The sequence below is a fragment of the Coturnix japonica genome, chromosome 2 (genome assembly GCF_054131305.1).
Source record: "Coturnix japonica strain WE chromosome 2, WE-NBRP24, whole genome shotgun sequence".
Classification (NCBI taxonomy): Eukaryota; Metazoa; Chordata; class Aves; order Galliformes; family Phasianidae; genus Coturnix; species Coturnix japonica.
The window spans coordinates 35760594-35786694 of record NC_140664.1 but is presented as its reverse complement, the minus strand read 5'-3'; the positions used below and the strand labels follow the sequence as shown (position 1 = coordinate 35786694).

Genomic DNA, 26101 nt, shown 5'->3' with positions numbered 1-26101 from the left:
TAGTGCATTGTAGACTTCGGTAAATGTCTGCATAAAAAAAGCCAACACAATACTCCAAAAGCATAAGTAACATCTCAAAGGGACAAAAATGACAGAAGTGTAAAGTTAAATATCCAGAACATTCAGCAATCAGCAACAGCTTTGTAAATCTTCAGCAATGACTGATTCAGGCATGTTTTCTTTTTAATAGATTCTGTACTTCATCAGAATCTGCTGTCAATGCTTCTGAACCTTTCCTAACTTACTCTGCAGCATAAATGAAGATTACTGGATGAGGAAAATGGCATGCCAAGACCAATTTGATAGAAAAATAATTATTACAGTTGTCTATGTAATCTATAAAATATTCCTATTAGACTAACTACAGAAGGTTCTCCTCAGTATTTATGTCTGCACTCTAAAACTTTCAGAACTTCTGTCTTTAGAACTGCCTGTGATATTCTGCTCCCTGAACCAAGTGATTTGTAGCATTCATTTCACCAAGTGGGTTGATTACTCACTGTCTCTCTGTCCTCATTTGATCCTGCCATAGCTGAGGTTCTTAGAAGAGAAAATCCTTTCTTAGTATTTAAATGCAACAAAGCTGTAGATAATAGCTGTTACTTAGAGATTTAACTTTAGAGGTGAACGTTCACCTACAAAATTTGAGATTCAGTGTTTAAAGAAAAAATAAACCAGCAAAGATACTGCAATAAGTAATTCAGTGCAGTAATAATTAATCCAGTGTAGGGTGAGTTTGTATGGAGGTGAGGAGTACACAGAGATGTTTAATCTGAATTTTAATCTGAATTAGAAAAAAGAAAGACATCGCATTTGTATTGAACCCGAAACACCATCTGCCCAGACTAATGAAGTCTAAAAGGCACTAAAGAAGCATGCCAAATCAATTAGTATTACATTTGTGTTGTCCAAAAATAATACCATTAACTTAAACTGTACTTAAATGGCATTTTTCTGGAGTTCAGAAGATTAACAGGTAAAACTTAAGAGCACTAACATAACAACACTAGGGAAACTATCAAAACCAAAAATGAATCTGGATTGCTCAATTTACAAACAGTTAAGCAAAAAGAGAAGTCATAAGCATGTTGAATTCCTTTCCTATGCCATATCCTAACTCTAGACAATAGCATAATGCAAATTCAGAATGTACAAGTGTTACATAGCAAAAAACGAACAAACAAAAAAAAAACCATAAATTACATATAGGAAAAGAACACATCCTTCTCAAGGGAGGAAGAGCAATGAAGAATCAGCTTTACCTGCTGTTCTGCAGTTAAAGATGTTCTAATGTTCTGCATTTCTTCATTCTTTCTTCTTTCTTGTTCTTCAAGCTGCTCTAAGAATTTCATTTTTTCTTCCTGAAGCTTTTCCTGAAGCTCAGCAACCAAGCTTGATTCAGCAGATGATTCAGTGGGAGGACTTGAAAGAAAATGTTTAAACTTTAAATTCATAGCATATACAAGTTCCAGAATATATGATAAAGGTAAACATGCAAGTCAGAATTCAGTTTTGAGACTTTTTTTTCAGAAATATTTAGAGATTACTGTATTTGAATTAAGTCATTCCTAGTCTTCAATTTTATTTTTAAACACAGGCATCTCACCAAATTCTTGTTCTTGGGCATTCTGTTTGCTAGTGTCCATTAGTGTGTCTATACTGTTAAATACTGCTTGAGGGAGAAGACATGTTTTTACTATTCAAACAGACAGAATGCAAAGCAGAAAAACAAGAAACAATGACAGATCAACTCCCTGAAGACTTCTACTGTGTCAAAATGTAATGCCTCCAGAACTCTTACAAAAGTAAGCAATTCAGCAATAAGGAATCCAGATGTAAAGGAACACCGTGGGTTGCAGAATCTAGAGAACATCAGTAATGATCAGAAAGAAAAGCAGTAACTGTCACTCAAGCAGGAAGAACAAGAGCCGTAAGTGTCTTTGAAACAGATGATCTACAATGGATAAAATATTTTCTAATCATTGATTTCAAAGCACTACCTACCCTCTTCTGTGGTCTGGCATGAGTTATTATGAAGCATCACTTTATAAAGTACCGGGACAGACAAATCCCTTCATTAAGCAACTTTTGTTAAAACCTACACTATTTTAAATTTTCATTCTTCTCTTTTGTATTGGATTGAACCACAATTTATTTATAAATAAATTCTAGCTGTAAGAGTGTGTGTGTGTGCATGTCAAAGTTTCTCTTTATGGTGAAGCTTCACTACTAATTGTAGTCTTATGGAACTGGCAGGAAAATACCAAGACTGGAAGACACCAACTTCCAACTTAGTTTACAAAGCAGACAGGAGTCCTACCATACTCTTTCTTTTTTTTTTGTTCCTGTTGTTTTCAAATATTATACATCAAATTAAACAAACTGCTAAATGACAATCATTATAAAAATTGCATTGTTGAATTAATCTCCATTAATCCCAGTGAGCACAGTACACACTACGTATGTAAGATGACGTGGGAGTTACAAATGCCTTGTAGCTCTACCACCTCTTCTAATTCTTGATACCTTCCAGGCACTTCATAACCAAAACACGCATCTTCATATACTGGTAGTGCACGGGTAACATTTAAGTTCAAAACTGAAACTCTCGATACCAGCAAAATATTCAGGTCAAATTTAACAACTTAAGTCATCACCAGTGCCTTCTGGAGTGTTAACGTAATTGTGACCTTGCAGAAAAGGACATTTATGTGACAAGAAAAAGTTTCTTTCTAACATTACAAATTAACTCCTAATCAACAATTCAGTGAGGACAACAAGTCAACTGGAGTTACTGACATAGCTTAAGGTTTTAGGAACTGAAAAATAAAACCAAACAGCTAGACAGTGACTTTGAAATATTAAGACAGATTCACATAACATATGCCCTCTGGAGATGAAACACATCCTATAAAAAAAAAAAAAAAACCACACAAAAAAACCCAACAAACATAACAGCAGATAAAAGGCATGAAGTGAAACCTTCGGAGGCAATACATATTTTAACATTACACATCAAAAATAAAAGCTGCTTGACAAAACTCAAAACTACGAATGCTTCATCAGACTGAAGCAGACAACATTTCTTTGAAATACATTGGTATCGGTAATATCCAGTTTGTATAGAAATACACAGAGCTCCGCTCAGTTGTTGAAATTTAAATGGAGGTAGTGGTTTTGTTGTTGCTGTGTGTTTTTTGGTGTTTTAAGTCTGATGACGTAGCTGCATCTCTTTCCTACTGAGTCACATTTTTAACCTTCTACATGCACTAATACAAATAAAAGGTTTGAATACAGCATTTGATGCTTTCCCTTCCTCGTTCCACCATATTTTACTAAATTTAGAGAATACTTTAAGAAAGGTCTTAACTGTAACTCAATCATTGAATCTTAATTCAAAAAGTGTACCACTATTTTGACCTTTCCTGTATAGAGATACATAAAATGTCAACATTGATATAACATCAATGACAGATATGTTAGCAAACCTAAATCCTGAGGTAACAGGGATGAACCGGAACTGAAGTGGATGCTTATATTTTTCTTTGCACCACAGAAGTGAATTGTGTGTACACAGGATTCTTTTTATAGCCCCTCCTTCCGTTCAACTTAGGAAAAAAAGCCACCATTACACGGACATTTAAAAGTCAAATGGTAACTTAAATTTGTGATCATGTTCTGCACTTTCTTCTTATACCCATTCTATCACTCTTCTTCAAATACTTGATATATCAAATACCTAGAACAAAAAACCTCAGGTATTGTACTAACAAGATTTAACCTTGGAATTCTGAGACAATCCAAGAATATTAATGACAAATCTAAGCATTTCAAACTACAGTATTGCTTCTAAGACACTGCCATGGAGAAAAATTCTAATATTTCCATTACACAATATCACTATCTACTCCATTGACAGCATTATGAACTAACAGGTAGACTAAAAACAGGAAAGTAAGGAGGCATAACTTAGCTTTCATGGGAAGGAATTCTTCTCCCCAAGTTGGAAGAATATTGCAGAAATTAACAATGAAAAACAGTCATGCTACGATGTTCTTTAAAATGATGCTGCCCAAGTGTGTTTCACTATGAAGCTCACACTGAAGACCCTGAAATATGTAACTATGGAAGTTAAAGTCAGCTGCAGTCCAAGTGGACTGCCCTCAGCTGTTCATATATTCTCACGCAGTTTTTCATGGCAGCATCAGCAACTCCATATACATATAGTTAAACAGTATAAGAACGTTATCAACCTAAAAGTCAGGCACCACATGGTCTCACAGTCCTAGAGCCAGAGCAAAGGATGGAACAGGAAAAGATCAAAAACTGAATTCCAGGAGATTGCAATAATATTCCTTCAGCACAGCATTCGAAAACTAAAATATAAAACCTTAGTTGTTGTCTGAAAATAATACTTAAGACATTTGACAAACTTTGTGACTAACTGCACACACAGGAGTATCACTACCTACAAAATGAAAGTAACTTGAATAAAGAAACAGATAAACACTATTACAAATACAAAGAAGTTAATCTGGTGTATTTATGATGCAATATGCAGTAATTACTTTAGAATACTAAGATAACACAGCAACTCAATCCTTACAGTACCTCTGATTTACTTGCATCTCAAGTTGTTGTATTTTTTCCAAAAGCCCCTTTTCAGCAGCTTCCTTTTGTAATTCAAATTCTTTACAAGCAGTTTGTACTGCATCTTCTTTCTCAGAATTGAGCTTCTGAATGAGCAACTGCTTGTCTTGTTCTTGGTTAGATACTAACAGATCTTTCTCTTCCTTAAGCCTATGGATAATAGCTTCATATTTTTCCTGCTGCTCACAGAGTGCCATTTTTTCTGTTTTTTCCTTTTCTAGGGCACTCTTTTCCAACTCTAACTTACACTGCAGTTCCGTTATTTGATCTGAAAGTCTTTTTTCTGCTTCAGAGGTTTTTTGATGCAGAACCGTTATTTTGTTTAGTTCAGTCCTAAGCAAATTTGATTCTTCTTCATATCTGTCTACTAGCTCAGAAATGCATTGATCTTTCTCAATTGTCATCAAAGTTCTTAGTTCTGATAATCCCACTTGATATTCATCACTGCTAACTTGTATCTTACTGTTTAATTTCTCTATCTCTTTTTTTAAGCTTTCAGTTTCCTTATCAATCTGAGATTTTAAGGTCTCTTGTTGCTGGTTTCGGCTTTCTTCCAAGAGAAGCTTCATTTCATCAGTTTCTGCTTCTTTCAGGGCAAGTTCAACTTCTAATTTGCACCTCAAATCAGACAGATCTGAAACTTTGAGTTTTAACTCTTCTACCTGTTGTTGTTTCTCTTGCACAACTGCTGCATGAGATTCCTGCATTTGTTCAAGTCTATGCTGGTTCTCAGTTTTTAATTTATCTAAACTGTCCTTGTGCTCAGCAAGCACCTTCTCAAATTCCTGTAAATGCCTGGCCTGAAGGTTGCTTTCCAGTTCTTTTAAATGGCTTTGTTCTAAACTCTGGAGTTCTGCCCTCAGGAGTTGTAGTTTTTCATCGTTTTCTACGTGGAGTTTTTTCAAGTCTTCGAGTACAATCTCACGTGACTGTCTCAGTTTCTTAATTTCAGTATTTTGTGTCTCCATTTGGCATTCCAACTCATGTAGCTTCTGATCTTTTTCATTCTGAAGGGAAACTACAGCTTCTTTTTCATTTTTCACCATTGCAAATTCATCGTTCTTATTCTGAAGTACTTCCTCAAGGCCTAACAAGTCACCTTTTAACTTTACAATCTTTTTTTTGCTTTCCTCATCGTCCTCCAGTAATTTATTAATTTTGGTTTCATATTCACTTTTCAAAGACTGCAGTTCTTTTTGATGTTTATCTTTTAGTGTTTTTTCAAGTGAAAGTTTTACCTTTTCAATAGTATTTACTATTTCTAATGAAGTGCATTTCAAAGAATTAGAAAAGTCACACTGTTCTTTTTGTACAAGTGTTCTAAAGTGGCAAAGATCTTCTTTTATACCTCTTAAATGTACTTTTGAATCTTGAGCAATAACCTTACACTTCTCCACACAAACACTGCGAGAAGCGTTTTCTACTGAAACGTCCTTTACGCAAGAACTTGTGTCTTGCATACGTCTACTGTCTATTGCATTGATAACTGAAGAATAAAGAGATTCCACCATCATTTCAGGACTCTGTGGATCACTTATAACATTAGGAGAGACTGGATTTTCTTCTATTACAAATTCATTTACTGCTGACATAAAGTCAGATTCCGGACTTTCTGCTAACGAATCCAAGTCCAATGATCCTTGCTTCAGAGCTTGCTCCAGGTTTGGGTGGGCAATAGTTTCAAAATCAAATGTATGAGCATCGATGCTGTCTGGTGACAATTCCTCTAGTGGAGCAGGGGGACACACAGGAGGACATAGGGGACCCTGAAGACTGAGTGACGGAGGAGTTCTTGAAGAGGTAGCAATTGTGGTTCCTGTTGTACTTTCCATCCTTGGTGTAGTAGCAGATTGTGGTGATGTTTGACTATTGGAGGCCTGTAAGTTGAAAAATGCAAAACAAATATTTAAGGTGATAGGTAAAAGTGCTGGCAAAAATTCAACTAAAAATAGCAGAAATTGCAAATTTGCTGAAAACTACTGGAAAACTGCTCACATACCTAGCTATCAAATGTCCATTTGTATATAAAAATCCTACAATAATCCCATACAATTGTATTTGAAAGAACTCAAACATAAGTTTGGATGATAACAAAAAAAACCCAAAAAAACAACCTGATGTAATTAGTCAGAAATAGACATTCTTTCTTTGCAACCTCTTAAATTTGTTTTTCCTAATAATTTTGTCAGTTGAATTATTTTTTGCTAAAACAGCTTTATATAACAGGGTAAATTCAGTCACTCATACTGAATTTAAATTAAGAAGGTTTAGCAAAAACTTTAGTATAACAAAATTGTTGCCTTCTAACATGGTTATCTAAAGTATTTAATGAGAATATGTCTGCTTCTGAGATCAATGAGTAAAAAGAATGTAAAAGAAGGTTAACACAACAAAGGGTACATTCTGGTTAAATGTAACATTCTCACTTTTCAGAACTGATGACATCAGACTTTGAGTAGATTCTTCTATGTCGCCTCCAACACTATCAATTTCTGTCATTTTGCCTAGAGACACTGGAACATCTGATTCTGGAGCTCCAGATCATTCAGTCTTCAAGTGAATGACTGTGGTTTAGAATAACTATCCACAATCATTTGTGAGCAGCAGCAGTTTGTAATTTAGCAAAAAGGTTATATAACTTATTTATTTTTAAACCTTCATGATGCTATTCCCAAGTAAAACTGACCGACCCCAGTGGTTTTGATATTTAAAAGGCTAGAAACCTACCTCATGCCTATTTTCCAGTTCGTTGGTATTAGATAACGTTTAATCAGCATTATTTAATACTTTAAGAACTGTGAAGCAAGATTTCAAGCTCTACATACACTACTGAGAAGTCTAAGTTAATGTACAGTCTTTAAAAACAAATCTTAGTAATTCCACAGACATACTAAAAGTGTTTCAGAACATTTCAGAAGTGTAAATGCTTTTTCTATACTGTTATTGAACAAATACTTTAAGTGAATTTGGTTGATGCTTGATTTATAGATACAACCGTTGTAAACTATACAATCACCAAGGAAGCCAAAAAGTAATATCCAGCCTCTGTAGCCATAAAGGATGTACTTCTCATATAACAGCACGGATGGCAAAGCAGTTCTCCTCAAGAAAGTTACAATGAAATACATACAGTTAGTTAAAATACTTTAGGAGAACATACGTGAAGTGCAGGACAGAAAAACAGGAGCAGGACCATCAGGATTGCAAATCAAAGGAGACGTTAAGATTTTAGAGTGGATAAGTTTTGTAAAAGATCTTAAGTGCACTGCTAGTAACAGTATAGCCCAACTATACTCATCCATTCTTCCTTGAAGAACTTATTTGATCTTACTGGTCTGAGAATGAGACCATAGGAGATGTTGACAAAGATTCATGAGAAAATTTACAATACATGATTCACATGAAGCGTTCAGTCGCAAATAATGGACATCATTCAGAATGGCACTGTCTTCCAAAAAGTCAACACTTCCTCCAGCTCCAGTAATAATAATCTTGCTCGTGTCTTTTCCAAAGAACATGTGCTGTCTCTCATGCTGTTTTTAGTCATCACAAATGAATACAAGTCATAAGAGACAAAAAAAAAAAACAACTTAAAGAGCAATGTTCCTTCTGTTAATGGCATTATTAGTCCATATTTCAACACCTGCTTTTTAGCTACAGAAATTTAGAGAAGAACACGTTGAAAGATCGGGTATATGATGATAAATGCCTGGACTCAAATTATATGCTTTAAACAACAAGCATTTAATATTGATAAACCAGAGATTCAACTGTAATAAAAGCTAACAACACAGATGTCAGTAAACACACACACACACAAAAAAAAACCAAACACTTCAGGGAGTGAATATTCTAAGGCTCTACATACAAAGCAAAGATGGCATCAATTCTAGTGTGGCCTTTCAGGATTACAAAGAAGGTAGAGAGTAGCTATACAGCACGAGGAGTAAAATAAACCACAACTCTTCGCTGTGTGGAGCAATACTCTGTAGGGAGCTTATTTTCCTCACAATTAGTGGTTGTAAAAAACTCCATGCTCTGCAATGGCTGTTGTGAGTTGGATCTCTAGTTGCATTACTAGATTACAATCTCACAAAGAATAAAACCTCACATTTTGAGGAACTGAAACTAGATGAAAGACTCGTCAACTGTTGCCTATTTCCCCTGAGAACCTGATGTCTACCCTGTGGTCTATTTGCAGCCTATAGGCAGCAATCAACATACATGTCATACACTGTTATTCCCATGATAATGAAGGAAAAGGAGTTTAGAGCAAGTAAAAAAAACTAGGAAGCAGAGAGAGTGGCAGAACTAATTTTTAAGTTCTGCAGCACTGATGGGTTACATACATTGTCCTGGTTACATTACTAGGTAGACTCATGGACAAGGAATTGGGCAGTTCTTTTAAGGATTACAAACAGTGCTGAATTCTGAACTCAACTAGAACAAGCTGTAGATTCATAATCTCATTTGAAAAGCCAGCTTCTCTTACAAGAGCAACTTTTAATACCACAGGATTGCAGATGTTAATTACCTGCTACTCACAAAGACAACACCTTAATCATCTTACCTCATTCCTACAGGCACCATCACTTTCTCCTAGATACCTTTAACCTAATCGCTGATCCGATTAAACTCTGTATCACAAAAATGAAAGGGCACAGCAATCTCTTTGGTGCGAAGCCATTAAACAGAATAAGAAGAAAGCACTAATAATGCATTTCAAAATAGGAACAAATCATTTAAAACATTGTTCATTTTTGTTTACTCAGTTGTGATACTAAAGGAAGCTCATCAGACAAAGATGCATTTCATCACTAGCATTCCATGAACTTAAAAGTGGTCATAAGATTTAAGGAGATAAAAAACACACATTACTAATATCCCCAAAACAACATTACCGTTTCTTCACCTGGCTGCAATCACAGCTTTTATCGCCTGCCTAAAGCAAATGCATGAAGACCATCCTCCTGCATCAGCAAAAGCTAAACTCCTCTCCAAATCAGACAGCAAAACTGCTATATTAACAACAAGCATGGGAAAAAACTACTGTAGTCCAACTTGATGAACCAGGCTTCTACTGCCACGTGTTTTGAATAGAAGGCTGGGGTCACAGAACCACAGAATGACTTGGATTGGAAGTCTCCTTAAAAATCAACTAGTTCCTATCCCCAGTGGTCTAATGGGCCTCCCTTGGCAAATACCATGGGCTACACAGGCAAAACTCAGTGTCCACAGAGTCATTGGCAAGCTAGGAAGATTTCACATTTCACAGCTTGTAGGAGCGTGAAGGTGAAGTCACTTTCAGGCCGATTATTAAATGTTTATTTATTTATTTTGCTAGTTATGTCGTGTAAACTCCCAGCAACGCTAAGGATAAGAAAAGGATACTTCATATGATCTTTCAGTAATTCTAAGCAAAAGCACAAGGATATGTAAAAGCAGTATGCGTACAAATAAATAAAAAAAAGAGACACTTCTAGATTGTTTGTAAATCAAAGCAGCATAGAGAAGAGACCTACTGTCTTTTCTTCAGGTGGTAACAACACCACGGAGAAAGTCATTTCAATAGACCTATTTGCTCCAGTACAAAAAAAGTGTTCAAATGAATCACTGAAATCACAGACAGAAAAAGGCATTTTCAAGATGACATCATGAGTGTCCCAGCTCTGATTGTGCAATACAATTTACTCTAAGGAAAGAGACAATTACCCAAATCTGTCTAGGCATTTGACATTTCTGAGTCAGCCAAGGATCCAAAGTGGTCAAAGCACAGCAAAAGAAATGCATGGAAAGAACAGATTCTCCTGACTTAGCAAACATCTTTTTTTGTGCAGCCATATGCTGATTAAAATGTCTCAGATAAATAAGTCTGAACCAATTTCTAGTCAGATTTTCAGAATATTAGAAATGATTAAGGTGGAATAATTAAGGCAACTTTCCTTTTTCTTGTTCTAATGTTATGTATTTTGAATTAAAGTTACTGTTTTGACTGATTTTACATTTTCCTCACACTGTAAGCTTCAGTGAATAATAAATTCCCTAGGAAATGTGTCACTGAGAAATTTCAGGATGCTTTCAGCTGGGAGTGGACATTTACATATCACAGCATGATCTGTTGGATGAATATGTTCAGAAAACTCACAGCTGCCACCATTCTTAGCCATTTCATTGTCTAATATAGTGAAAAGGCCCTAAAATACTTATTCATAACAGCTGCTCATAAATAAATCAATCTTCATTAAGAAAGAAGAGCTGACATAAGTGACACGCTTTCTTAAACTTCAGATCAAAAAGAAGGCCAAATCTAAAATTCTACATAGAATCATAAGGTTGGAAAGGACGTACAAGATGATCAACTGTTTTCCCATTACCATTGCTACCACAAGCCACTAAAACATATCTTGTAGCTAATCATCCAGATGCCTCTTGAACACTGCCACATACAGAGACTTCACCATCTCCCTGGACAGCCCATAACACTGTCTGACCACTCTCTGAGAGAAAAAGTTTTCCCTTCTATATGATGTAAATCTCCGCTGGCACAACTTGTGGCCATTTCCTCGGGTCCTGTTCGTTGCCTGGGATAAGGGGCTAAACCCTCCTCACCACAACCTCCCTTCAGGAAGTTGCAGAGTGCAATTGAGGTCTCCCCTGAGTCTCCTCCAAATTAAACAATCCCAGCTCCCTCAGCCGCTCGTCATAAGACTTGTGCTCCAGATCCCTTACCAGTTCCATTGCCCTTCTCTGGACACGCTCCAGGGCATCAATGTCTTTCTCGTAGTGAGGAGCCCAAAACTGACACAGTACTTGAGATTCAGCCCCACCAATGCTGAGTACAGGGGGATGATTACCTCTCTGCTCCTGCTGGCCAGGCTATTTCTAATGCGGGTCAGGATGGCATTGGCCTTCTTAGCCACCTGGGCACACTGTCAGCTCACATTCAGCCGAGCATCAAGCAACACCCCCAGGTCTCTTTCCTCTTCACAGTCCACCAGCCACTCTGCCCCAAGCCTATAGCGCTGCATGGGGTTATTGTAGCCAAAGTGCAGGACCTAGCACTTGGCCTTGTTGAACCTCATCTCATTCACCTCAGCCCAGTGATCCAACTTATCTAGATCCCTCTGAAGGGCGTTCCTATCCTCAGGCAGATCCACACTACCTCTAACTTGGTGTCATCTGCAAACTTACTGAGGGTACATTCTACCTTCTAATCTAAGTACTCTGTAACGACATCAAACAAGATCAACCCCAGTACTGACCTCCGGGGACACCACTTGTAACGGGTCACCAGCTGGACTTAACTCCATTAACTACTACCCATTTCAAGCAACTCTCTAGACAGTTCCTTTCTTACCCAAAGAATGAATCAAAGACTTCTAGTAAATCTCACATTCCAGACACAGGGGTAAAAAGGCAGAGGACTTCATGTATCTGCTTTTAACAGAAACTTTCTAATTCAAAATTTCACATACGCATGACATGAGTACAAAATAAAAACAGTAACAGCCAATTCAAAGTATATATTAAATTTAAAAAGGACCATGGCACTGTGAAGCCAATTGCAAGAGATTAGTTCTAGACAACATCAAAATCCATCTGATCATTTATGTTGTAGATTATAACATGGAATCCTGCAAAAAATGCAACTGCTGGAGCAGCACAATCTGAAGCAGTAAACTTTACATAAAATGTTAAAAACTACTTAAGTCCCTAGGACAAGTTACAGTCAGAAGCTAAAAAGATCCCATCTGGTATATAATGAAAGTTAGAAGCAGAATGTGAAGAAGCAACTGAAAGTGACTGACAGGGTATACTTTGTAGGGGAAAGAATCTGCTTGATAGACAAACTAAAAGGAGGAAGAGGGTTTGTTTGTTTGTTTTCTTTTGTTGTTTTAAAGTTATCTGTTCCCACTGTACTCAATGGACTTCCCCAAAAAGCAGGACTGCAACCACAGGAGTAGCTGACACATCAGTTTTCAGATTAATGGCTACAACCAGTCATGGGGTTCCTGAATTCTCCCTTATCTTCCTGGGCCAGAAAGACTTAAGAAGCAGTGAAAACATCTAAAGAAGTAACAAGATTATTTAAACACAAACAACATAGAAAAAATAAATACATTCAGCAAAGAGGCTTATAAAAATGGCATAAAAATATGAACAGAATAATTCCACCAGACTATAATTTATTAGTTTTACAAATTCTGTTGAATACAAGCATCTGATCTGTTGACGGTGTTTAATACCTTTAGACTACTTTCTAAATAGACTTTACTTTTTAGGAAGTAAATTACTACTACAAAGTTGTGTGGTCAACTAACTTAATATCTGGAAAAACAAAGTATCTTCATGAAGCTGTTAGAACAACATTATGGAAATACAGAGCTCCTTTTCAAGAGAATATTCTATTTCCTTAGTTAAGAAAAATAAAAGAACATAATACCTTTTGTTCATTCAGCAGGTCGGTAATGGTTTGTGACATTTCATCCAAACTCTGTGCTGCTTTTACCAGATTATGTAGAGCACGTACATGCTGGTGAAGAGGTTCAAAGTCACAAAGTATCGGAACCCTTAAAAACAATACATGATTAAATCTTATTGTTACATCTAATATTCAAATAATTAAGTTTTTATGTAGATATTCCAGAGAGACAAAGCTTCCCTCTGTATAAAGATTTTGATGCTTTTTTTTTTTTCCCCATTTCAAATATTTAGCATGGAAAACCCATGAAAGTACCTTTTATTTGTGCTTTAAATTAAGAACTTGAGAGATCTTAAGGACCACTTAATGATAAAAAAATAATGGGGAAGTACTGCATCAAGGTTTTTCCTTTCAAAACATAACAGAACAGAACTGATGGTGATTAAATCTCTAACTAAAGCACTTATTATTGCAAATGGCTCAATTACTCTCTCTTCAGTTGGATTCTCTCCAGTCCAGCTCCTACTTTGAAGCAGCAATTAATTTTTTATATTATTCTATTTCATTTAGGTTATGTATCACTGAAAAGACTGAGTAACATGTTGTGATCACATTGCAAATGCCAAAAAGTTACAAGTTTCCTAAACATTTGAAAAAGAAAGATTTATTTCATTTTTCTTGAGAGCTTGTACTTTCAGAATACTTAATTTGTCTGGAACTGCTCTACTGAATTAATGAAACACGAGTTTATTTAGACTAACAATACAGTAAGAGCAGATAATGTTTCACTGTATTTTGCATTCTCTATTCAGAATACATGGCACGTGGAATACTTAAAATCAGAAGCTGAGAAGACTGAAGCACTGAAAGAAAATGGAGGCACATTTTTAATCATGAAGCTCAAGGGATCAGCAGTGACAGAAAAGAATCCCATTGCTCAGCCTCAGATTGCTGGTTTGTCAATTGTTTTCTTTGGGATGTTCAATTAAAACACTGAAGAGACCACTGCTCTTAAGTTTGTTCTGAAGCCTTCATCAAGAAGGCTTCATTTGTTCTCCACCTTCATCAAGATTACCATCATTTGCAAGTCTGAACCCAGAAGCCAAGGCGAATATGACATAATCCCACCTCTATTGCCATCAAGTGGAAAGCTATGTCACTACATCAGCCATGAACAGCTTTATTACTGAATATTTTCTAATAGCAAGACAAAACTGAACTCCGTAGGAAAGCTTCCTAAGAAGGTTATAAAATACTCACAAACCCCAAAATCATGCCAATATCAGAAATACATAAAATGATAGCTTACATTTTATTTTTAGAATTCTTGAGAAGCAAGTCTAACAGTGTAGCAAGAGAAATTAAAATGGTTTATCAACAGAATCGTAATTGATGGCAAATCCACTGTCAAGTAAGTTAAGCTCACTATGCTTACTGTGAACACCAGCAGACATAGTACCAGGAGGATCAGCAGGACTTCAGAGTCAAAAAGAATACCAATAGAACATAAAGATGAACAATGCAGTGAATTTCAACACTGCAGACCAGTTACAGGTTTCAGGCTGATGCTGTTGGTGAACCTAACAAATGACAGCAGAGCATCTCCCTCGGGATTTGTCTTGTTACCCTCTGTGGGATTTTAGCCTTAAAGCTGGAAAATGGAACTACAGCTTGCTATAACAGAAGAATAACCTACACATATAACATTTCATTGTGGTGACGTGGAAAAAGATCCCTACTGACACAGGACCTTACACCAGACTTGTTCTTGCCTATTTCTTGCTTAACTTCACTAACTTGCTTAACGTTTCTCTATCTTATTACTACAGGTTTAAATGCATGAATTTGAAAGCTTATTAATCGTCATAGCAATGCACAACATTCATTAAACCTCAATACACAGTTGTTCAGGTCATTTAAACTTGAGTACATGAAGCATATAAGGAACGTATCTGTGGCATGTCAGCTAAAAGCACCGCCTAAGAATGACATCAGTTTACAAAATATCCCAGTCTCCTCCTTACGTAAAAGATAGGGAGGGAGAGTGAGTCTAAATCAGGGTGAGCAGGACAGAAAGGGAAGCTGCTTCTGTATCTGAGAGAGGTTAAAATGGTGACTTACCTGAGTAATGGCTGAACTTCCGAAGGACAGAAAGACTGCAAAAACTGCAAGTCACTTAATGAGATATCTGGAAGCTCACTGTCAAATCTGCGAGGTTTTCTTGTCTGTATCAAGAAGAAATTTATTTATACATTGTTGAAAATGATAACAAGACAACTAAAGGATTCAAAAGGAGTCTAATTGAAAACAGATAAGTTAAACTATGATTTATTAAAGATTTATTTCTCTTTTTAAACAGGCAGCATCTGGCCACACTCTCACAACCCTAAAGAATAAATATATAAACTCAAATTTATAGTTATTATCTGTAGCACCCTTGGCAACAGCACTTCCTCCCTATCACCAAACTTACTAAAGCTATTAAACAAACCAGTAACGTTAAGGGATAAGAGATGACTCTGAAACTTAACTTATTATTATTATTACACTAACTTATATACAGTTTAATATTAACACAGTCCACTATTTAAAATACAGAAAAATAGACAGCAATATTAGAATATTTTACCTCAACTAACCCATCGGTGAGAAATTAAATAGGCCACACGATTAATTTTATGTCTGCATTATTCAGAAAATTGGATTAAATAAAGAATTATTCCTCCTGGCCTTTGTTTTCTGAGCATTAATACCAAATATATTTCTTTTTAATGCTTAAAAAGGAATACCAAGATGATGCACACTTTCCCACCACAATACAAGTTAGTAAACAACGTTAATGTAGGTCCCCCTTTAAATAGTAAAAAGTACACTGTCTAGCTATCTCATCTGTCAGGACAATGTGACAGGTATACAACACGAATTAAGCCCCATTTAAATTACTAAACTCTGTTCACAAAGAAGAAAGAAACAACAAAAAGATATCAAGTACATACACAAAAGGATGGAGGCCAGGAATCAAGTCCTCTGAATAAGCGATTCCTTAGAAAAGACTTTCCTGGGCAAAGAAAAAATGGTTATTTAAAAGGAATAATAAATGCAACAAACAAAAAATGCCTCAGCAAAAAACAACTGAGCTATTATAGTTCAACAGCTGAACTAAATTTGAAATTATTCCAAATACGCCATTTCTTTAAAAAAAAAATTAAAAAATGCGGTGTCAGCACCTCATACAAAATCCACCATAAAAGCGGAGACTTGAATGGTGGGACGAGTTCTATTTGCTCACCTTTTCAAAAGCCACAGCTCATTTTTCAAAGTTCCTTCTTTGTAACCCTTCTAATCTCCTTTCCAAAACTTTTGATAACCTTTTTCTCAGTTTTCTTATTTAAAGAAAAAACCTCTGGTTTTGGTTCTGCAATTTCACATTTTTATTTATTTTTAAATGAATTACTGAGAATACTACACCACTACCCAAATACTCAGTAATGATTTCAAAAGTGTTTAAAGGAATCATAAAGCTTGCAGAACATCTGCAAGCAGAAATGGCATTCAGGTGTAATAATTTTTTTTTTTTTTTTTTCCTTTCAGGAGCATTAAACTAATGAGAACATTTACAGTATTTCTGATAAAACTATGTGTAAAAACATAATCATACAAATATTTAAACTAAAACATAACGGAAGTATTTTAACTACTTCTGAAGAACAAATGTCTTCAGACAAACGTGTCTAAGCCACAGATCACAGAACAGGAAGTACTTACTGAACAGTTTACCAAAAGATTCTCTTTTTGCCCTTTCAGCTTCATATAAGTGTTTCCCATCATTTATTAAAGCACCTGCCCACTGTGAAAGGGGAAATACATAGTTAGTTGTTAATTTATACACTGACACAAAAGTTTGGAACCTGACAGCTTGATTACTCACCTCCCTGTAGTGTTTTATGAACATTTTTCTCCTCACAACCTCAACGACAGCTAGACAGTACATCTGAGGAACAGTACTGAGAGCCTCTACAACCTTGACTCTCTCTAGGAGTTCTGTCACAAGACGAAGCAATGCTTGAAGTTTCTCTCCATCTTGGTCAGCATGAAGCATTACAAAACAACACCACCTACAAAAGTAGGTTATACTTTAGTAGATCTTCAACAACTTAGTCATCTCTACTGCATTTTTATTTCACTGAAATTAGCAGCATCTTTGGATCAACTGAACGATTACATCATTTTACATAGGACAACAGCAGGCTATCTGTAAGAACCAAGTAATTTAGAATTCACTAATAGTCTTTTCCATTAATTTCTCACATAAGAAAGCCCTGAAAGTACTCCATAATTACCACTTAGTAGCATTTTAGTTAAGGTACTATTTTTGATAAGTAAGCCTGAGCATACATAACTTTATAAGTTATAATGAAACTTTATCCAGAAGAACTTAAATAGAAGCTGCTATGCCCAGAAGAGACTAGTCTTTGCTTCTAAGTCTTAAAAATATTCACAGAAAAGCATTAGTAAGAAAAATTGAATGTGCAGATACTGTCTAAGAGTTAAGACTGAAAGACTGCCATTTACTCACTCATTACAAATAACAGCCACTCTAGCATTCAAATTCCTATACTGAAAATATGAACATTTCTTCCTCGGTCAAAACACAATTTTCAACCAGTTACCAAAATAACTGAAAAACATTTGAACTACTGAAACAGTGATAAAACGGAGAGACTGAAAGGAAACATTACAGTAACTTTTTCCACCAAAGAAGTCACTCCTGTTATCTTTCTTGCAGCAGTGAGTAGCAAGAAAGAAAAAGAAGGCATTACATGAATCCAACAGGCAACAAGTCCTTTCACTAATATTGCTTAATTAATAATTGCTAACACAAAATTACTAAACAAAATTATTAAACTGGGTATGTTCCCTATACATCTGGCATAACACATTAAAATTTGAGCTGTTTAGTAGTTTGAAAAGGTTTAGTAGAGTGAAAAACTTTATTGCTAAGCAGTATATAATACTTACTGGCCGTGTCATACAGCAACAATGTTTTCTTTCAGTTAATATAATTATTTCTCATCAACTGCTAGTAAATGACAAACTAACAGCATGTATTTTGCTTTGATATGATCACAAGCTACTGATGGATGTTTTTCATATACTTGCTACTGCCCTATGAAAACATCAGTGTAATTGTCAGTCAAATGTTAAATAAGACACTGATGGATTCTGAGGCTGATGGCATAAGGAAGGTTTGAGGATACTGCTTCACTCATATGAATGTCATATAAAATCCTAAGAACTTTTTCTCTTAAGATTTTATTTCATACTCAAGAATGATTTGATAAGCAAAAGCAAGTTTCAAAGTTCACCCAACGCCTATTTTCTCCTTCATTTACAAAAAGCTCTTTAGAAAAACTATTACTGAAGATCTCCTTACAAAATTCTTTTAAAAGCCCCAGTGCAAATACAATTTGCAATATCAAGTTGAAAAGTCGTAACTTACTTTAGTCTGACTTGTAGATTATTTGCAAGCTCCTGTTTGGCAGTGGTACATTTCTGTTTAATATCCAACAGCTTTCTATGATTAGTTAACATAATCATCAACTGATTTGCATGACTCAAACACAAATCAGGCAGCACAGAAGGATCTTTCAAGTTCTCAGCTCTCTTTTGATTAGCCAAAAATCCCTGGAGAAGAAAAAACATTTGTTAAAAAAAGCTTTGTGACAACAAAAAGGCATTGAAGTGATCATCATCTCTGTAAGAATGGAAAAGTTTATTAGAACTTCCTGTAAATATTTGGGAGCTAACAGAATCATACATCGCGAAGTCACTGTCCAACTTGCACACCTTTCATACTGCAATCTAATCCAACTGGATCTCATCTAAGATTTTCTTCTCCAAACACTACCATCACAACCTTGTGAGACCTTAACACAAACTGACATCAGTGAAAGACTGTAATTTTAATACCGAAGAAAAAAATACCAATACTAAAGCAATGAACAATCAGTCTGATTTCAACAGCCAACTTAGTAAATTCAAGCATACCAAAGACTTAACACTATAACATGTTCAGTATTACTGTGGGCTAAATAATCTACCTCCTAAACATTAAAATTCTTCTATGAAACCTGTTTTCCCCTCTCCTCCCTATGAACACAGGTACAAACTCAAATATAATCTTCAGTCATTACCTCCTGGATTGATTAGCAGTACATCATAATTGTCACTACGTTTTCAGCCATGTAAATCCCACTTAAGACAAATCATTCAATTTCTTTATGCACCATAGAATGTATAACCATAAAAACAGCAAACCAAATACACACAGTGACAATTAAGGATGCCCAATACTGAAATATTAGAAGAACCAATTTAAGCTTTTTTTAAAAAAATAACTGTCTGGCATTAGCTCCCCCATATTCTATAAGACATGCATTTCAGAGAAAAATCTGAGTGTAATCATTACTGAAACATTAAAATAATTTATATGTAAGTCTCAGAAACATTAAGTGCTTTTTCAAGATGTTGAATTGCAAATTTTTTTATTTTTTTATTAACTCAGAAGTACTCGTGTTATGCAAATGAGAAATTTATCTTGGGTACCTATGATGTAAGAAAAGACAATAGACCATTATGACCATCATTTTCTTTGGAACCTAGATGGCAATACAGATTCTCTGAAACAGTCTTCCTGTTTACCAGTTGTCCAGATGAATAAAAAAAAAAATTACAATGCTGCCAACTGTATTGGTAATATGAGGAGTGCTCCAAAAGTAATGCCTCCTATTTTATTATGTTGGCCTACATCAGAGGCAGATGTTGCTAGTATAGCAGCAGAGGCTGAACCATGCAACTAATACCACATAACATTTTGTTGCTGTGCAACAGATGGCAGCAGAGGGACAGTCTGGCAGAATGGTATCTGACACAGAAGGGCACATGAAGAAAAGGTGTGGAAGTGAATTCCTCCAATCAGAAAAACAATGGGACCAATTTACTTTCACTGACATTTGCTGAAGGTTTATGGAGACCAAGCAGAGGATGTGAGCTAAAAAGCTGAAGAAGAAAAGTCAAGCAGCCATAGCTGAGAAACACCTCTAATAATGCAAAAGGGTCCCCTAATAAGTCCTATTGGTAGTGACAAGGGCTAAAAAGTCTCTCAGATCTTCAACATTTGCTCTGAACTTTCCTTCCTTCTGTTGAACCACCAGAACAACATGAAAATGTAGGACGGTGACGAATAAGCTTCACAATAGACAGTAGGTACAGACAGATGTTTATTTGCAACTAGGTGATGAGCAAGGTAAGGAATTACCTGTTGTTTGTTGTGGATGATAACAGGCAATCCATTAAAGGGGAAGGAGGGCAGAATTGCAAAGATGAACAACCTAATACATCTAAATATGTTTTAGAACGCTGACTACAGAACATACATAGATACGCATAGAAGAGGCAGTAAAGGCAGATACAGCTTTACTTTTAGTGCCAAAAGACTATCTGTAAATTTGAAACCACAGAAGATATTCTGTACTTATGTACTTACTTTTTTTTTTTTAATTTAGAAAAGGCTTTAAATCAAATTTTGTATCACTTCAAAAGGTATTGTATATGTAGTACACACACACACCAATCTCCCCTCACTATAAGGCTGGTGATCAACCATTAAGCATGTAACCTCTTAGGCTCTTTCATAGAGGAACTGGTTATTAAGGTCTCAGTGTTAGGGAAAGGGAATCTGTTCATCTCTCAAGTTCTGATTTTCTAGCTGTTTCTCTGTTTCTAAGCCACAAGGATAACAATAAATCCCTCCACAACTGAAAACTGAAGGTCACACTTGTTCTCTAACTACTGGCATATTGCAGTGGTGTCTCTACTCCTCAGTTTAAAAAAAAACCAAAACACACAAAAACAACCGTAACAGAACAATACTTTAAAGTACTTAATAGAAAATGAGAATCATACTGAAAATATAAGATTAAAAATTACCAATACCTAAATCTCTAATTATTATTCATAATTAAAACCATCCTGCATGAAGATATGTAGTTGTTTCATTATCATTTTCATCAGCGTAAATATATCAAACATAAACATCATCCAGTGTCACACACATACACACAACTACACATGTATGTATTACCTGAGCAAGTTCTTTTTGTTCATTTACCAGTCTGCTGCAACTTGCTATCATCTGGTCCAATGCATAGAGCCTATCCTCAAGGCCTTTAATAGCCTTCATATTCTGATTATCTAGTTTAGCAATAGTTTGTCGACATTCTGCCAAAAAGGGCTGGATGATCCTTGGATCAAGCTGGGAAAATAAATAAATAGATAAATAAATGCACTTGTACTGAAAGATAATGCTAAGTAACTACATGGGTTTTTATAACTTTATTGTTTTAGCTTCACTATTATCTAGTTTCCAATACTATTTTCACCAGGATTTTTGTTTGAATCAAATGTGCACCTACATCATTTATTGTTTATTTATTTATTATTTATTTGTTCCAAAAGCAGTAAGTCTGGGCAGTATCACAGAATACCACAAGTCACCACATCAATTTATTTGAAGTATTCACCTTTCCTACCACAATACATGCTAACTAGAAGCACTCCTCAAAGGTATAGAAAGAGGCACCTGAAGAGGAAAAGTACTACAGATTAAGCAGCAGCTACTTAAGCTTTTCATTCTCTTCTGTTGAGGGAGGAGGGAAGAACTAAACAACCACTACATAAAACACTAAAACCTAGTAATCCCAGAATTTTTCATAAGAAATCATTTTAATTTACAAAATCCTCAAACTTCCCTCAAAATTTCTGAAGTTTCTTTTTATTATGTTATGAATCTTGTTCTTTCCCAAGAATCAACTGCAGCAACCCAAACAGTTTCTTCCTAGAGAAAAAAATACTGAAGAGCATGTTGTTTCTCTTTTTTCCATCCCTTTAAATCACCATAAAGCATGGTTTATCCCATTTTTTCCCTTTACAATTCATCCTATATTTTATTTCTCCCATTCATTTTTTACTCCATCTTTGACCCAATTGTGTATGTAGCATTCTGCTCTACTCTCACTACTAGATAGATATCGCTGTCCTCATCTTTAAGTCTTTTCTCTTTCTACTGTAAATAGTTACGACAGCACTTAACATAAACATCTGGTTAGCTCCTACTTACCCTCTGCTCTTATTGCAGCCTCTGTTTCTGCAATTAGAAGCATCAAAGTTGGAATGTGCAGAGGCTAGAAAAATCACATACCTAACAGTGCTCTGCAATTCTATCAAGACTACTACTATCAAAGATATGAGCTTCACACTCTGATGCTTTACATTTTAATAAAAATATTACTTGAAACTAAATTCAGGTCATCAATTGTAATCATATGCCATTAGTGCCTTTCAATTTTCAAAGAAGGAAAGGTAGGGAACAAGAGAAAGAACAGAATTATTGGCTGTATAGTCTCCTAATTGGAAGTGTCATTTCAAGTAAATGTTAAGAGAATAATTGTATTGTAGATATTTATTTTGTAAATTTTTCATTTCCTTTTCAGCTAAATAGGCCAATTCTGTTTTATAACTAATCCTAATCCAATGTCACAAAGACTGAATCCTATGTGCTACCATCAAAAAAGGATATGAATGTTTTCATAAGGAAGACTAGGAACTATCACATGACTTTGAAGCTTTTGGGTTCTTGTGAACTGAAACAGTTTAAGACTGACGAATCGCTGTTATTTGTTCCACTGGGAGTCAGAATAGCCTGAACATCATTTCTGCCTTCCAGTTCTAATTATGAGAAGAAAACAAAGGAGCAGGAGCAATCCTCTTCCTCTCCCCCTTTAAAAAAGCAACTTATGCTATAGAACAACTGTAATAATTGAAAGAAAGGTTTTCTACCTAGTCCTGGGAAAGCACACAATTGCAAGATAATCTCTTCTTTACATGTGGCACATGACAGATAAGACTAGAAGCTGATCCAAATAACACACAATAATGATTTAAATTTTTTGTTGTTCATTTTTGTTATTTTAGTATTGCCTACATAATTTATTTTGAAGGACTGTTTAATGCCTTTCTCTTGAAACACTGATTTTTAAGAGACAGACCATTACTTTTAAAGTATAACTCACAAAAATCAATGTGTAAAACCAATTACATGATAACACTCCTTATAACAGATAGGGCTTAGACATAACTGACAGTCTTCCAGACCTACCTTAAAAACAAAATAAAGTGTTAAGTCAATAGAATTAATTTTCTTTGTTACAGCTATACTGAGTTGCAATAATATGATACATTTGCAAACAAAGATAAATTATTTGAGAAATATAAGCCATAGTAAAAAGGAAAGCATAGAAGAAAGGAGGGAATTTCAAAGTAAAATGTTACAGCGGTTACAAGATATTTGGAAAGAAAATGAGTAATTTTTTCTTCTCTTACTCACAAAAATACAACATAATATACTGTGCTCTTGTAAGTGCATCTGTATCGACTGATGAATAATACATATGCATATATATATATATATATACACACACACAGTATTCAAATAAAATCATGATTAAGCACATGAATTTGCCCTACATTTTAATAAATACCTCAGTATTTATTAGAATAATATTGAGCTTGGCCCATGAATATTTCACTGTAAGCATAAAAACACAATCAACTAAGATTTGAAGTTGTTTTGTTTAAAAGCTCCAAGAAGCCACCAGCTAATCATAAAGAATGGCTACGTTTGGCCAGAGGCAAACAAAAAACATACTACAATAACGAGCATTTGTTGCAAAATAACAGTTTTTCTTAAAGGTTAAATTCTTCCCGTGCCCTCACTCTTTTTTTGATCTCCATCAGTAAGTTATCTGAGAAACAATAAGCTACACACAGCTGAATCACTTCAAAAGGTTTGGCATCTGGAAAATAAACAAAAAAAAATTCACAGCAAATTCCCAATATAATTTGAGCATAAACAAAATTATTAACTTACCCTGCTCATAGAATCAAAACATTTTCTGACCAGTGATTCAACATCATTAGGTCTGTCTTGAACATTTATCCAGTCTAATAAAGACACATTGAAGGAAGGCTGATCATCATCTTTCAGTTCTACTGATGTTTCATTGTCCTGGACAGTAATATTTTGACCAGACTCCTTATCATCTTTTACATTTTCAGAATTTGTGCCTTCCAAAGCTGAATGTTCAACTGACTTGCAAAATGATGCTAACACGGATTTATTGTTCACTTTAGATACATCAGAATAATGCACCAGTTCAGAAGATTTCCCATTCTCAGTTTCTTCGCTTTCCGCCCCTCCATGGTCTGCTGATGAATCCAGTCTTCCTAAACACTCCCTGTAACTATGTCTTGTTAGGCACTCCAGCAGCGGTATCTTGGCCATGACAGAGACAGCAGAACCCAAGCTTTTTTAAAAAGGGTGAAAACAAAAAGCCGTCATTATCCAATCACAAAAACAAACACTAAACACTCATAAAATGTTATTTACATTCAGAATGAATTTGCTGACTACCCTTTCAAATAACATGTTTAGTATCAACTTCATAAGAAGTTACTATTTCTGCTCTCTTCCGCTGTAGAATATAAACTTCAGAGTACAATGCAATTACACAAAAAAGAAAACAAAAACACAGTGTAATAAACAGAGTCGTGCCCACATTTTAAATGTACACCTGGGACTCTCATTTGCATTCTGCACAGGTACACACCAATGGTTACCAGCAAAGACTCAGTGCCCTATGGCTGAATACACACGTGGAGTTTGATAGTTCCTATATATTATTTGTTAAAAGCTATAGAGTTCATATTTTTTTATTTTTCCTTAAAAAAGTAAAGAAATAAAACATAAATACAGTTTAAGTACCTGACATTCTATTAGGTACATCACTCAGAAAAATATCATAATACTATAACGTCAAGAAATATGTCAAATATTCTCCATCAAGCAACATCTAAAATTTGGAGCATTTAAGTATACTTACCTATACACACATTCAAAGTGTACATATGAAAATTTTTGCATTAAAAATAGCTTTGAATTTGCAACATAGATCATCATTCTTAATACACATTTAAGTGCAGAAGTACAAATTTGTAGTCAAAATATTGTTTAATGTCTAAATTTATTATCTAGACATCTCTAGTGCACATTTGTAAGGACTCCAGCTCTTAAATAGCTGTTCATTAATGACCATCATCTTTCCAATAACTCAGTAGTAGTTTCTGAGTATTAATGAAAACAGTTAATTAAAAAATGACTGGTATACAACAGACAGAATATTTTCAGAGACATAATCAAATATGTGCCTGATCAATTACAACCAGCAAGCCATATACAACACAAAAACAGTAGCTTTGGAGGCACAGAATGAAGTTTAATGGCAAACCTACTGTGTAAGTTTCAACTTAATATCTTCTATGGACTGCAAATAGCTTGAATATACATTTTCAAACTTGAAAAGCAGCTTTTGATAAGAGTATGTACAATCTTCCAAGTTGGCCATTATGGCAGCCCAGCCTTGATGTTGAAGATGTTCATCATGTACAAGACCTTCACAAAACGAGCAAAGCTTCTTGGCAACTTCATACATTTCCTGAAAAAATAAAAATCCAACAACAACAAAAAAGTCACTCTAGATAGATGTGTGATGTTTTATATTGCTATCAATGAAAAGTAAGAGACCGAGAAAATATTAAGATGAACAGTGTTAAAATGAGACCTGTAAATTTCAAACAAGAACAACAAAAGATTACAAAAAAAAAAAACAACATATCAGAAGATAGAGAAATTACTGATAACTATTTTTCTTATGAACAAGCAGATTAAAGTTGCAGTTACAAAAAGAAAAAAGAAAAATGAACACAATATCAAACCTCATGGAATTAATTAAATGCTGCCAATATAAATTACTTGATACCCACATAATTCATAATTGCATTTGTAGTAATCCAACAGTCAGTAAACAATGTCATTTAAGGAGAAAATTACTGATGGGCCAAACACAAACTCAG

General features: G+C 35.1%; 1 protein-coding gene across 11 annotated transcripts in view; it reads right to left on the bottom strand.

The window, feature by feature from the left end:
• Positions 1-26101, bottom strand: part of RB1CC1 (RB1 inducible coiled-coil 1) — a 67795-nt gene that overhangs the window by 11199 nt on the left and 30495 nt on the right. For all 11 annotated transcript variants that reach the window (XR_014942539.1, XR_014942538.1, XM_085537377.1 and 8 more), the window contains 11 exons: positions 25481-25683; positions 24060-24495; positions 21216-21386; positions 18573-18757; positions 17001-17187; positions 16838-16919; positions 16069-16130; positions 15194-15297; positions 13094-13220; positions 4612-6527; positions 1263-1422 (listed from right to left, as the gene is read on the bottom strand). Coding sequence is in view for 9 of the 11 variants with exons in the window: in XM_085537377.1 (XP_085393503.1) it covers positions 1263-1422; positions 4612-6527; positions 13094-13220; positions 15194-15297; positions 16069-16130; positions 16838-16919; positions 17001-17187; positions 18573-18757; positions 21216-21386; positions 24060-24495; positions 25481-25683 (3633 nt within the window). In the remaining 2 variants the exon portion in view is untranslated. The remainder of the gene's footprint in view (positions 1-1262; positions 1423-4611; positions 6528-13093; positions 13221-15193; positions 15298-16068; positions 16131-16837; positions 16920-17000; positions 17188-18572; positions 18758-21215; positions 21387-24059; positions 24496-25480; positions 25684-26101) is intronic.